General features: G+C 39.6%; 1 protein-coding gene across 1 annotated transcript in view; it reads right to left on the bottom strand.

Moving 5' to 3' along the window:
* The window catches only part of TRIO (trio Rho guanine nucleotide exchange factor), a gene marked incomplete at its 3' end in the record, with an annotated part of 250,985 nt that overhangs the window by 100,370 nt on the left and 136,980 nt on the right, over nt 1-13,635 (bottom strand). The window contains exons 15-19 of the mRNA XM_082015438.1: nt 13,292-13,458; nt 6,275-6,394; nt 4,503-4,694; nt 3,156-3,305; nt 1,575-1,689 (exon numbers count right to left, since the gene is read on the bottom strand). Of these exons, the coding sequence (XP_081871564.1) occupies nt 1,575-1,689; nt 3,156-3,305; nt 4,503-4,694; nt 6,275-6,394; nt 13,292-13,458 (744 nt within the window). The remainder of the gene's footprint in view (nt 1-1,574; nt 1,690-3,155; nt 3,306-4,502; nt 4,695-6,274; nt 6,395-13,291; nt 13,459-13,635) is intronic.

The following is a 13,635-nucleotide window of genomic DNA, read 5'->3' as shown; positions in this document are numbered from 1 at the left end:
TGACTGTTTCCACACAGCTTTCAAAACTGAATTTTTAAAAAGTTTTTCTAAAAGCCCTGGCTTCTTTTTCTTATACTCAGTAAGTATGGTCGCTACAACTCCCTGCTTGCTTCTGCTTTGTTTTCTTTATGTACTACTACGAGAAGAGCTAAGTGACAAATGTCAGCAACACTTCTTCAGTTATTGATACTGCCAGCATTTGTGTTGAGATTTTCTGGTACGGTTCTATAAATGTTGATGCTTTGGGGACAAAGGAAAAACAATCCTTTGACTTAGCTCTACATGCTCAAAGTTTCGACTGCCACAATCCAGTTATTTCCTTAGAGTGAAAAGTATGTCTAATACCCTATTATCTTTCCATCACAAAAAATTCAACACAGGGAGATTTCCAATTTGAGTACTGTCAGACACATGGGTAAGTTTAACACAAACTTGAGTCATCAAATAATTTAGAGTGGAAGTGACCTCTAGAGGCCATCTGTTCCAATCTCCTCCTCAAAGCAGAACTAACTTCAAAGTTTTTCGGGGGCTTGTTCAACTGAGTTTTAAAAATTCCCAAGGGCAGAGATTTCACTACCTCTCTGAGCTACCTGCTCTACTTAGTGCTTTCTCTCTCTTGCTGTAACACTTTCTCTTTATATTCATCCAGAATTTTCCTTGCTGCAACTTTTTCCTCTGGTCCTATTGCTATGTTCGTCTGAGTTTCCTCCATCCTCTGCACAACTCCCCTTCTGGTAACTGAAAACAGCAATTAATTAGACTTCTCTGGTTTTGAGTCTCTAGCATGGTCTGAGTGTTCAGTCACAGCTTCAAGCAGAATACAGCTGGCAAAGAAGTGAGTAAAATGCAGTATTTGTTTCTGAATCGCTCTCTCTGATCTCTGTTCTGCTTACCTCACCCATCAGTTATGCGTACCCTATTCATTTCTATGCTTTTGTCCCTGAAAGCCCTATAGATTTCTCTCTCTATTCCCCACAGCACATGTTACACCTTAAAGCTAAAACTAATCCCAGCAAAACCCAAGCCCCATGTGTTAGTTCTTTCCTGCCTTACCTCAGCTACTACCTATCTACACATCTAATTTAAACATGATGTCAGTTATCCTATACTTCATGAAGTTCCTTAATATTGATTCAACTATATGAAGGGTCAAAGAGCATCATTCAAGGGATTACCCTGTATCACTCTGATAGTCCCAAGGAACTCGAAGAATGCACAACACTAACACCTTGAATAAGCTTACAGTGATCTGTTCCCATTTGGCTTCAGACCAAATATTATCATGTGGAAGTTCACTATCTCATTCTTTGAACAGAAGCACCACATTTGAGTCTCGAATTGCAAGTGGATTAAGTGTAAGAAGGAGATAAATAAATTCAAAGCAACTTCATTTGGCTGTAAGAGAATTTGATGACTGGCAGCTCCTTCAAAGTGTGCAAGCAATTTTAATTACTTCCTGTTAAGCCTGACAGAATCCTTCCCACTTGGGGAGGCTCCACTCCCCCATCATCACACACACCACAACACATGACGATCACGTTCTTTGAAGAAAATAAGAACAAGAAACCCCTTACTTTTGACTTGTTGTTCAGGTGCTTTGATGTGTGTCACCATCCCTGGCATGTTTACGCTGTTCCTGTGCAGGTATTTCAGGAAGACATCAGCATTCCTCCGAGCCAGTGTGCAAGCCTAGAGAGTCAGCAGTATTACTTTCTTTGAAGATGCACACATAAACATCCAGAAAGAGATGAAGCACCTTCCTCATTCTCCTTTTGTGCGTCTCCCACTCTCTCCAATTTTAAAAAGCTCTGCTTGTTAAATCCTTCTACAACTAAGCCAACCCAAGCACTAAAATAATTTTCCCAACAAATAACAGTTAATCCTTACTGATCCGGCAGAAAAAAACCCAAACAAAATGCCATTACTTTTTATCTGAAGATCCTGAAAAACAAGTACCTGTTCTAGAACTTTCAGCACGACTCACAGCTCACAGAGAAAAGTTTTGTGCATGTGCCATGTGCCACTTGAAGTTATTTATTTGTTCAGTAAACAGAGTGCACATGCTTATGTAATCACCTGCATATTCCAAAACATCCACTACTACTTTAAACAAAAAGTAAATGCTCCACTGAAGTGAAACCAAAAGTGCTAAAATGTTAAGACATGCCCTCAAAATATTGACAAGGCCTTGAGAGCTGTCAGTCCTCGCTGCTGTATTGCCAACGTTCAGCTCAGCTGCCGCCTTCACCTTAATGTACACCAAGTACTATAGATCGGCTGGTTGCCTTATTTTTAATAAGCAGAACATGAAATGCTACTTTAAAAGGTTAGGTAGCGGTAGCATGATTAGATCCAGTAACAGAGACACTAAGTCATTTCTCAAATTGTTTTAACACCAAGACTGGAAACTCACATGCCAGCTGCAGAAAGATCTATTTGACAGTATACTTAGAGCTATGCTAATACGATTTTGAATGTTCTCATCTGTGCACTGAGAACAAAAAGGCTTTTAATAAAACTAAGTTTTATACTCTAACATCTTTCAAGGTGATGCTGGAAAAAGCCTTTGGTTACAGGGTTAGTTATACTGCTTTGCAAGCATCCATTACACATTTATTCGGTATGATCAATAACCCTCTTCATTAGGACATTAGTTGGAACAGAAACTTTTCATTTATCTGCAGACTACGACAGAAACCCAACTACTCCCAGATGCTTGTCTAGCAATTTCCTCCTCCTGTACTCTACTATACTCCAAATACATCTGAGAGCTGCTCTGATGCACAGGCAGCAATGGCACTATGTGACTGTCACTGCTCTTCCAGGGCAGCAGCCTTTAAGCATTCTTTCAAATGACAGTTGCTCAAAGCAGTGATTCCCAATTCCTCTTCAATCACAGTGGGAGAGCTGACACCTACTGAAGTTCAACAGGAAATATATTTATAATACTGGCTACAATTTTATGCACTTGGCAGTATTCTCCTAATCACTGTCAGAAGCAGTTAATGTGCCATTTCCCACGTCTTTGCAGTTTGGGACATACCTGTAGCTTTTGAATGGGCACTGTTGCTTTCCACATACATTCAGCACTGTAAGAGTGAGCATTTGACTGCACGCTTTTGAAGACACAGGCCACAAAAAATAGCAAAACCTACCTTTAGGAACGCCTCCTTTTGTTCCAGGTGTTTGCTTATCATGGGAGTAACGTGATCTGTTTCAGAATTGGGACCCAGTTTGTCTGCTCCCCCACACCAGTCTTCTTCTCGCTTATATTCTTGCTCCAGGCTTTCCAGCACACTGCACACCTATCAGGAAGAAGTCATCTAACTCAAATGCAATTCAGTAAGACAAAAATTCCAAATGCAAGCCAAAAAAACAGAAAATCAATCAACCCCTTACAGGTACCTTACATTCTGACACGTGTTGACTGGGACTTAGGAGAAGACAACAAACTTTGGCTGTAGGCTTGCAAGCATTGGCCTGCTTACGTGGAATGGCTCAGAAGGCTAACCCTAAAGTTGCTCATCTTCCTCTGCCTCTCCAACTGCGTAATTCGGGACGGGCTTAAGCTATGGTCGCAGAGGAAGCAGCCTTGCCAACCTTCCCCCTAACTCCTCTGTGGACAAGTAGAATGAAGCTGATTTTTCTCCGACTCCCACACAAAACCCAGAATTAGCCATCGGAAATAATTCTATTCAAACTTCTGTATAACTTGTTTATGGTTTAAGCAAAACTTCTTGAAATAAGCAGAAATCCAACTAAGCACTTGTACAGTGTTGAAAATGTTTTACAAGACTTTTCTCAATTAAAAATAAGAATCTGAGGAATATTAAAGGGAGAATGACAGAAGAGGCAGATGAAGATTTCAGTCTTCATCAATAAATGCTGCACTTCGGTAGTGCACCTTCTCTGAAGTTTGCTAATTGATGCAAGTGTAGCCAGACGAATTACACTGTAGTCTCTTAGTAGTTCGCACAATTTATCTACTACTCATTTATCATAGAATGGCTTGGGTTGGAAGGGACCTTTAAAGATCATCTATGGTCCAAGCCCCCTGCCATGGCAATGAACATTTTTCACTAGATCAGGTTGCTCAAAGCCCCATCCAACCTGGCCTTGAACACTTCCAAGGATGAGACAGCCACAACTTCTCTGAGCAACCTGTTCCAGTGTCTCATCACCTTCACTGTGAAAAATTTCTTCCTTATATCTGATCTAAATCTACCCTTTTTCAGTTTAAAACTGTTGCCCCTTGTCCTGTCACTACACGCCTTAGTAAAAACCCTTGTCTTCTAAGACCACTTTATGTACTGAAAGGCTGCAACATATGGTTTCTCTTTCTAAGGCAACTGGTAAAAGGATTTGCTTTTTTTTGCATTTTTTTTATAACTGCAGTTGTTATCAATTTAGTTAATATAACCAAACATAATCAACCATTTTTTTTAGTTTTTATGCCACACTGAAGAGTTAACCAAGACACAGATCAGGTAGCATTTCTGTACCTGTTCAGAAGTTTTATAGAAGGCAACAGAGGCATTCACAAGCTTGAGACGGTCCTCCATCTTCAGCATCAGTTGTTGCCAGTGGGAAGCAACCTTCTCTGCACACTCCCGGATCATATCCATGTCATAGTGATTAGCCTGCAGCATAGCCTCTGCCTTCTGCTGAACCTGCAGGGCACTCTGATGCGTTTTCTGACAAGAGGTGAAAATTCAGGAGTTCAGTAGAACAATTGAGTTCATTTTCTTGAAGACCTCAAAGGCTCACATTTCCACTTGTCAATGACACTTCTATACGAATGCACAAACACCCATTAACTAAAAATAACTGTCTAATATTAGTCAGTGCATGACTTCACTTATGCAAACACAAAGGAAATAAATCCTGTAGAGATTTATCATCAAATCAACAATAACTAGCAGTTTACAAGCAACAGTCACTGCATAGCATTAAGCCACATATGGCATATCTATGTTGCAGTACATGTTGTTATAATTACGAATTTCAGGTTGATTTTCTTTACCTTCATGGTGAGGAAAAAAAAAAAAGAGATGGAAAGGATGTATCTTATTTTGGCTTGATTGCTATTACTGTCCTCACAGCTTTACCACAGTCTTTTGTGCATTAGTAGTGAGCAAATCAAGGTGCAGGTGTGCAGGACGATACAAAAGACAACTCTCCATTCATTGTAAGCGAATTTTTAACTGTAGTTCTCTGTGTAAATATATAGTTGCCTAAAATCTGGAACCTCTAACTGTAATATATATTATTATATCCAAGTACGAAATGACACAGAAAACTCAAGACTTTAAGCTTCCTAATCAACTTTCCTTAAATTGACAAATGTCCTCTAGAGGGGTTATGATTTTTATACTTAAGAGTTACCAAAGCTCTCAAAATGAGGGCACATATGGTGCAAACTGTAAAAAACCAAACAGAACAAAAAAAAAAACAGAGAGGAGGAAACATAAAACTCCACAGAATGGCAGATGAACATGAAAAGAGTTACTGCACAACAGACTACTGAAAATAGTTTTCCCAAACAGTCATAACTGTGGTTAATCTTTCAACAACAGTAAAGTTCTTAAAAAGAATTGTGTTATAGGTAATCAATATCACCCTAAGTCCCTCAATCACATATATAATTTAATAATACTGCATTCCAGTCAGTCTTAAGATCTCTGCCTATTTTTTGCAGAGATATGACTAATCTGACAAGTTTAATTTTGTCCATCCATGGCACAAGGATGGACACACCACACAGAAATTTCAGTGAAACTGAATGTCAAACAAAACCGGAAACATTAAAGGACCATATGAGAATACACAAAACTGTTGTTTGCTGTTCCATTTATTCTTAATTTTAACAATTAGCATTATATTGTTGTATTTTAGCAAAGGGAAACACCATTTTCGGTAAAATTGCTGTAAAGAGACTTGTTCTATTTATTATATTTTTTTTTATTCCTCTCCAATGAAAAAATGGTTATCACTCTACCAAGATGCAAAAAGGCACTGAGAAGATGTGTTCGTGTGGAATTGCAGCTCCAAAATGAACAAGAACAAAACCCCCACCTTCCCACTAAGTGTTTTTGTCCCTTTGCCATAAGATGATTTCAACAGCTTTTCCTAAACTCAATATATTGTAGCATTAACCCAACAGCATGAAACGGGAGAGAAGAGATACATCTCCTTACTGCAGTGCTATTTACAGAGACTCATGAACTGTAAGAACAGGACTTCTTGGCTACCGTCACTGAAACGGTGCTTTTACCTCTATTGCGTGTTGAAACTGCTCATGTTCCCTCTGTAACTGTTCTGCCTCCTGCAAAGAGCTAGCAGTGATAAGCCCAGCATTTAACATTGACTCCCCATTTCGGATCCAGCCCAAAACCTGTAGCAAAAGAGAAAACCATGAAATATGCAATTCCACTGCCAGCCAGTATGAAAAGCATCATTGCTAGGGACAAAAACATTTAGGCCACGTTTAGTACTGGAATTGATGACTAAATAATTTACTAATTATATATTTACAGTGGAATATACATTCAATAAACACAGCAAATGACATTCACTATAATTTCACTTAGCTGACAACTCCTATCTTTCAGTCAACTACTACCTGCTTGTGGTTTCAGTTTATACTCTAAACAAGGTTGTGTCTCTGAATACCATTTCTGTCACCTGGAAAACAGGAACAAGTTACAAGCCATATTTGCCTAAAGAGCCAGTGTCAGCAATGTAAATTGAGGACATGCAGCTTAGTAAAACGTAAGCAAACAATTTTGAATATTAATGTCGAGAAAAATGTGACCACGCAGTGTCTTCTAATTGCTTAAAGATTTTTATTTCTTTTTCAGGATGTGCTGCCTTTGACATGTCCACTGAAACCAGAAGAATCCTCGCGTGGGGAGAAGCCTCAGGAGGCCACCTAGTGCATTCCTTATAAACAGCAGGAACATGCAACCTTAAGGACCCTCTCAAAAGATCTGTGACTTGTTCATTACTCAAGACTCCAATAATGGATATCCCACGCTCTCACCACACATTTTTATCACCATAAGTCTTCTTTCTAATGTCTAACACTCACATCTCTCTCGCTTCGATTTCAGCTCATTCTGTTTTTCCCCACCCACCACAGACAAAAAACCCCCAGCATTTTCTCCCACTAGGCATCAGCTTTGTTCTTCCCTCTTGTCTCTCCCTCAAGAACATTACTCGACTCCCTCCTCTAGGCTCCTCTTCTCTTGTCGACCCCAGTCTCTTCAACCTCTTCCATGTGAAGTTAGCTGCCTAGTATTTCTCACTTCTCTTTTACGAGCTCTCTCCAGTTGATAACCATCACTGATCGAAATCTTTCAAATACTGAGTAAAGCTGGGCATAATTCAGGTTATCCACTGTCATCTGTACAACTTTTCTACAGAACTGCTGCCCAGCCAGTAATTACCCATCCTGTATTTGTTCAGCTCATTGTTCCTCCCAGTACATCATGCTCTGTATTTGTCACTAAGAAAATTCATATCCTTCTTGTAGTGCAATTCTCCCATACATCAAGATCATTCTGAACTATCATCCAGTATCTTCTGATGAACTCAAATCCTTTTTCCAGCTTCTTCTGCCTTTACCTTCAAATTTAAAAGCATAATGTTTACTCTAACATGTAGATTTTCTGACTGAAAACATGAACTATTATCAAAATACAGATGCCTACAGATTTTTTTTACATTTTGAAATCTGTTCTGCAATCCAGTGAGTCTCAACTTTTGTTAGTGAATATGGTTTCCCAGCAAGTTATCATTCACAGTAATGTAGTCTCATATGACATTCTCATAGTAAGCTAGGGACAGACAGACTGAACTAAACTATTTTAAAAGCTTTAATAGAAGGAAGATCTATGTCATCTGCTTTTTCACCTCTACCCAGGCGGCCTGTTACCTTGTTAAGAAGAAACAGTATTTTTCCAGGGGAAGCTATACTTGACTGACCTATGTTAGCCTTTTCTCCTCTCCGCGTCACTGCTCAGGTTTAATAATCTACTTGTTTCAGTATTTTTCCTGAAAATTGTGTTAAACTAGCTGATCTGTAATCCTCCCTTAGCTAATCTTTTCCCACTTTCGAGAAGCAGATGTTGAATTCCAGCGGCCTCCAGAATCTCATCCAATCTCCAGAAATTTGCAGAAGATAAGCACTAATGTCTATGACTATTTCAGGCAGTTTTCTAGGTATTCTAGGGTGAATTAATTTGCGACAAGTTGATTTGAAAATAACCAGTTTAAGCATACTTTCTCTAACTTTTTCCTGCAAATTGATTTTAGACCTTTAACCACTGGTAATAATCACATTAGCTACCAAATCACAGTTAGCTCTTAACACTAAACACTCTCATCTAGCAATCCATATATGACACTACTATTAATGCTACCACGCCAGGTTATTACTAAGTGAATCAGGATGACTTGACCATAACCACAGCCTGAAAACACGGGCGGAAACCAGGAAAAGGACCTATTAAAACACAAATCCTTAAAAACAAAGGCACATATGATCTACATCCGATGTATACTCTAACACGTTTTTAACAGCTTGAAGCAACTGAGGTCTAACCATCTTGACACAACACCCATTCCCTCAAATCTGCATCACAATCTCACCTTTTGTCTTACGTTTATCCTGACTGCATTATTGTTGTATTAGTAATGCAGTTTTTCCCACTTCCGCCTGCACAAAGTGCTAACAAACTTTTTTCCCCCAGTAGCATGGATTTGAATACTTCTATACAAAACCTGCAAGTCTGTGGAAAAGAGTAAGTCTGCAGTGTAGATGTGGGGCATGAGAACAGCTCCCAGATGTGTAGCCGGGTGCACATTCTGCTCCTCGGGGGAGAAAGCACTGTGTCAGGTGGAGCCTTGCATGGGGAGAGATGGCTCTGGCCTTGGAATAACCTCTCCTGCTGCAAGGAGACACTTCCCAATCACACTGTGGGGCAGGTGAAAGGGACCATGAAAGGAGCTGTGAGTCTCCAAGTTGTTAATCCACCTGGGGGTTGTTAATACTCAAGGAAAGCAACCCAAGTAAGCCTCAGGTGCAAGAAGGGAAACTTCCAAGGGAACCAGATGGGTCCAGCAGCCTGTAGACAGAAACTATGCTTGGAGGAAAGGATTTGTCTGTAAGAACACAGGGGGTAGCAGATTTTCTTTAAATCTTCCCCCCCCATTTTGTCTTAAAAAAGCAGTTCTAAGCTCCCTCTCTACCTTACAAAATAATTTTTCCAGTTATAATATAATGAAACACACCTTCTTAGGGTTAATACATTTAACATTCTCCAGAGAATTTATAATGAAGAAGAATGCTTAAGCAGCACCATTTCAAAGCTCTCCTTGACTTGGCATCCCATCATACACAGCAGAGACAGCTAGCATAGAACCTGCCATTTCAGACACGCTGATGTGCCCTCCTGTTTGTTGCAGGTTAGAGTGCAAGAGCAGTAGCTGGTGGAACTCACAGGAAGAAAGCTGCCAGCAGCACTTTCCTCTTTCCCCTGCTCTGACTCAAGGGGAAAACATAATAGCGAGTAAATAGCAACACTGCTCTTTTTCCAGCACTGCTGTTTCCCAGTGTTTGCTGGCACGCTCCCATCACCTCACTGTTTGGGTGGATCACACATCCCATCTTTCCCTTCCCAGCCTTCAGCAGGCTAGAAAAGCATCAGCAGAGCAATGAAACTGAGTGTCTGGGACACTTGAAAGGGTCAAGGAGTTCTACAGATAAATGCTTGATTTAAGATTAGTTTCTTGGACTGATTTTTCACTCCAACTAAACATGATCACGAGACACCTGCTTCAGCCTGTTGTCCTAGCTATGTTTTCATATCCATATGGCATTATAGAGAGTGCCAGGATACTCTTCCTGAGTAGTATTTTGGGACAATCAGAGCTTAAGCACTGGACTGTGTTTGAGCCAAGCTAAAAGGCTTGGTTCACAAGGCTGCTCAAGGTACTCTTGAGGGTGCAAGCTTGTAGTTGGTACAAGTATCTGTACCATTGTTGTGGTACCAATACCACTGTTGTACAGATATGAATATGTAGGTATATATCCAAGAACATACACCATGATCAGAGCAGCAGACATTGCACTGAAAAGGCTTAATGAGCATAATAAAACCAATGCATTTTGGAGTTTGGTAGAGATTTTGACCCAGGCAGATGCTGCATGTTAAGTATTCATTCTACAAAGTGAATATGTGGGAACATTTGCAGCAGTAAGTAATCCAACAGCTGTATTTTAGGCGATAAAAAAAGTTTTTCGGGCAAACATGCAAATGGAGTCTGGATGAGACAGCCAATCTCTTAACTATTTCTCTGCCTCCACCTACTTATATGTCCCTGCCCTGTATAAAATGGTCACATTTTCCCTTCCATGTTGTTTTTTCCACATACAGCTGTCCCTTCTTAATTCAGTATGCATCCTCTTCCCACTATCTGCTGATGTTTTCCTACACTGCAGTCTTCTATCCGCTTTTGCCCTTTCTGCACCTATTACACATCAAGTTGACAAGCAAATTCTTTGCAGATTTTCTTTAAAATTCTGTTTGTCTTCTGGCCCTTCTGCTTCTTCCTAGTCCTCGGGCTTGATCTACAGAACTTCAATGCCACAAAGCAGAACTGGTACAGCAGTTAAGGGAGAAGCAACACCGGATGCTTTCATCTGCCTTCTATGCTTATTTGATAAGAATTCACTAAACTTGAAATTTTCACTACCTAGTACTGATAAGACTCTTTGCAAGTATTTGACTAAAAAACTAAGCCAGGAGACTGTTTGCTTGTCTCCATTACAGTAATCTGAGAGATGAACTCTATACAAAAATTCCAAAATTCTTGCAGTGTTCCAGTCTAATCTTTCCACATGACTATAAGCTGTATTTTTATACGTATATACACACACACACACGTGAAAATACAAGAGCAGTAATGTTATTATGGCAGGAAAAAATTAAATGGAAATCTTGTTAAAATCCTTACTATGGAGACAGTTTCCCATCTACATAGTAAGTATGCTTACACTCGGTTCACCAACAATAAATCTGGCAGAAAATCACAGTAATTGAACTGGTAAACCATGTGTTCAATGCTTCAGGCAACAAAATACAAACAAAACAGGCTGGAGAGGAGGTTTACCATGTTATTTTACTCTCAGGTAAAGCACCTGCTGTGACCTGCTGAGCTATTATGTTTTTCCCAGTGCAGAGGAAACACGCTTCCTGATATCTAGTAAAAACTAAAATAAATCAGATGTGGTTTTCTGAAAAGGCAACTGAAATCACAAAACTAAAAGTTATTAGCCTCAAAGCATTCCAAAGGGATCAACAGAAATCCCATGAGACAATGTAACACTCAGGTTTAGTTCCATTTAATTTTTAGGTCTTCAGGCTGGGGAAGTATTGCAGGTTGATCTGTACAATGACAATCTGGAAAAGGAGTTTGTAACACATGAACATTCTGTCAGCTACATGTTCATGTAAGTCTGTTTGAAAAGTCACATCTATTCACATGAATATATACGCATTTAATTCAACATAAAATCCCACCTGATAGAGATGTGTACTAGGAAATATAAATAGAATCAATTTTTTTCTCCAAAATCCCAGTCTACTAAAAAAAGGCAGTTGGCTAGGATAGCATACTACCTATATCTTTATTGTAAGGTGAACTCATTTTTTCCAGTGCTTTCTTAAAAATCTAAACTTGAGCTTCAGTTTCAGTCAGGGCTAGCAGTGGTTCGGAAAGGTTACAAAGACCTTACAGAATGACCTACAAACCACATACTAAGTGCAACATGGATATTCATCTAAAATCCATGATGTTCATCAGCTGCTTCTATCTGCTAAAATACAGAATATTTGTTCTGCAAACACAGGTTTTAAACATGTGTCTCTTTCTTGTCACATTTAACTTGCATACAAATAAAACTAATGGAGCAAGGTACTCTACTGTGGGAGCATGCAGTATAATTAACTATTTAATAGTGTGTCTTTGAAATACTACCGAAGTGCTATATTCTGTTCTGTAACTGAATATTAGTTCAGTATCATGGGAATTAACCATTTCTTTTTCTTACTAACCCATCCCATCCTAACCCACCGATATACCGCAAAGGGATGAGACTGCCTCAGCTGGCATTCACACCCTTGCATTTCTTTCTTTCCTTTGCAAATGTGCGCTGCTCTTCTTCATCCTCAAGATAGTATGCAAATGAGTACAGAATCTATCCTGATCTGTGATAACTTTATCTCAACCCTTACTCATGTGAAAGGAGTAATTTGCATTTATAAAGATGAACAAGTGCTAAGATGGATACAGGATAGTTCAGTAGAGTATGCAATGGCTTGAACTAGAAGATCTGTATTTGATTAATGCCTAGATTGCACTGACAGCAGACAGTTCCTCCAATTCAAGACCACACAGAAACTTTGGGCCTGCTACTATAGATTAACCAACTCCTTCCTGGAAATACTTTGAGAACCTTCTATTTACCTCTGCTGTGCTAACTGGACCCCTTTTACATTACTTGGGAGTTCTCATTCACAGTCTCATGATGAAGATGAATTTTTGTAAGAGCTTATGACTAACAGAAGAAGGACAAGTTGCATGGGGAGCCATTAGGGGACATATTAATACAACAGACTCTAGCTGAGTTCTGTGATGCTGCCAAGTGTGAGCAAGATAAAAAACTTTTAACCTTTCTAGTATTTTGTTTTGTCTGTTTTTTAAACTTTCACCTACTTCAGTGGTTTTGCTCACAGCATCTCAAATTCACCAAATGTTTAGGTGTTTATCAGATAAGGACCTCAAAACATGCCACTCTATTGGCAGGAAAAGCAAAACTTCAGTTTTCTTCTCAAGGGAAGTAAACCCTGCTGATATTATGTTACCACCATTTGTAGATGTATTAGGCCAGCATTCAGGGAGTATCACTGAACATTTTTATTAATCACCATACAGATGATAAAAGTATAGAATATTTAACAGCAGTTCAAATTGCTCTACACTTCAAAATTCTTGACTTGTATCCAGGTAGAAATATGCATTGTTAACGCAAATGAAACCCCACAATATTAACAGAGGATGAAGTTTCTTAGGTGCTCAACTCAAAGTCCCTCTCCCCTCCAAATGCAAGACTCTATACAGTAGAAATTAATTTTCCACCTCTGCTTATGGGAACAGACCTCTCCAGGAGGTGTGGAATAGCCCTTGGGGGGTTGACAACCCCGCAGGGGGCAGAGCCGACACGTACCTGCTTGACTTCGGCCTGCAGGTGACGCAGCTGCACACACTGCTCCAAGTGCTTGCGGTGCTGCTCGGCGGCCAAGTCCAACTCCTGCTGTTTCTCGTGGAGAAACTCCAGCAGATCCTGGACACGAGTTGCCATGTCTACATCTCTGTCACAAAGCAGCTCAACACCTGTAATCAGCCAGTTGTGTATAATTGACTTACGAGTTTTCTGAAGACAAATAGCCCATTTCCACTGTCTTACACTTACTTTTCCAGCTCCTTCTCAAAGTTGAACTTAATCCTCGGAGCAATTGCTTAAATGAGCATAGTTTTTTGCACTCTTTAAAAATGCATTATTAACTTTTT

Source organism: Phaethon aethereus (assembly GCF_964289735.1).
Source record: "Phaethon aethereus genome assembly, chromosome: 2".
NCBI classification, from domain to species: Eukaryota; Metazoa; Chordata; class Aves; order Phaethontiformes; family Phaethontidae; genus Phaethon; species Phaethon aethereus.
The sequence above is the reverse complement of the archived record's forward strand: the minus strand, read 5'-3'. Positions and strand labels throughout refer to the sequence as shown.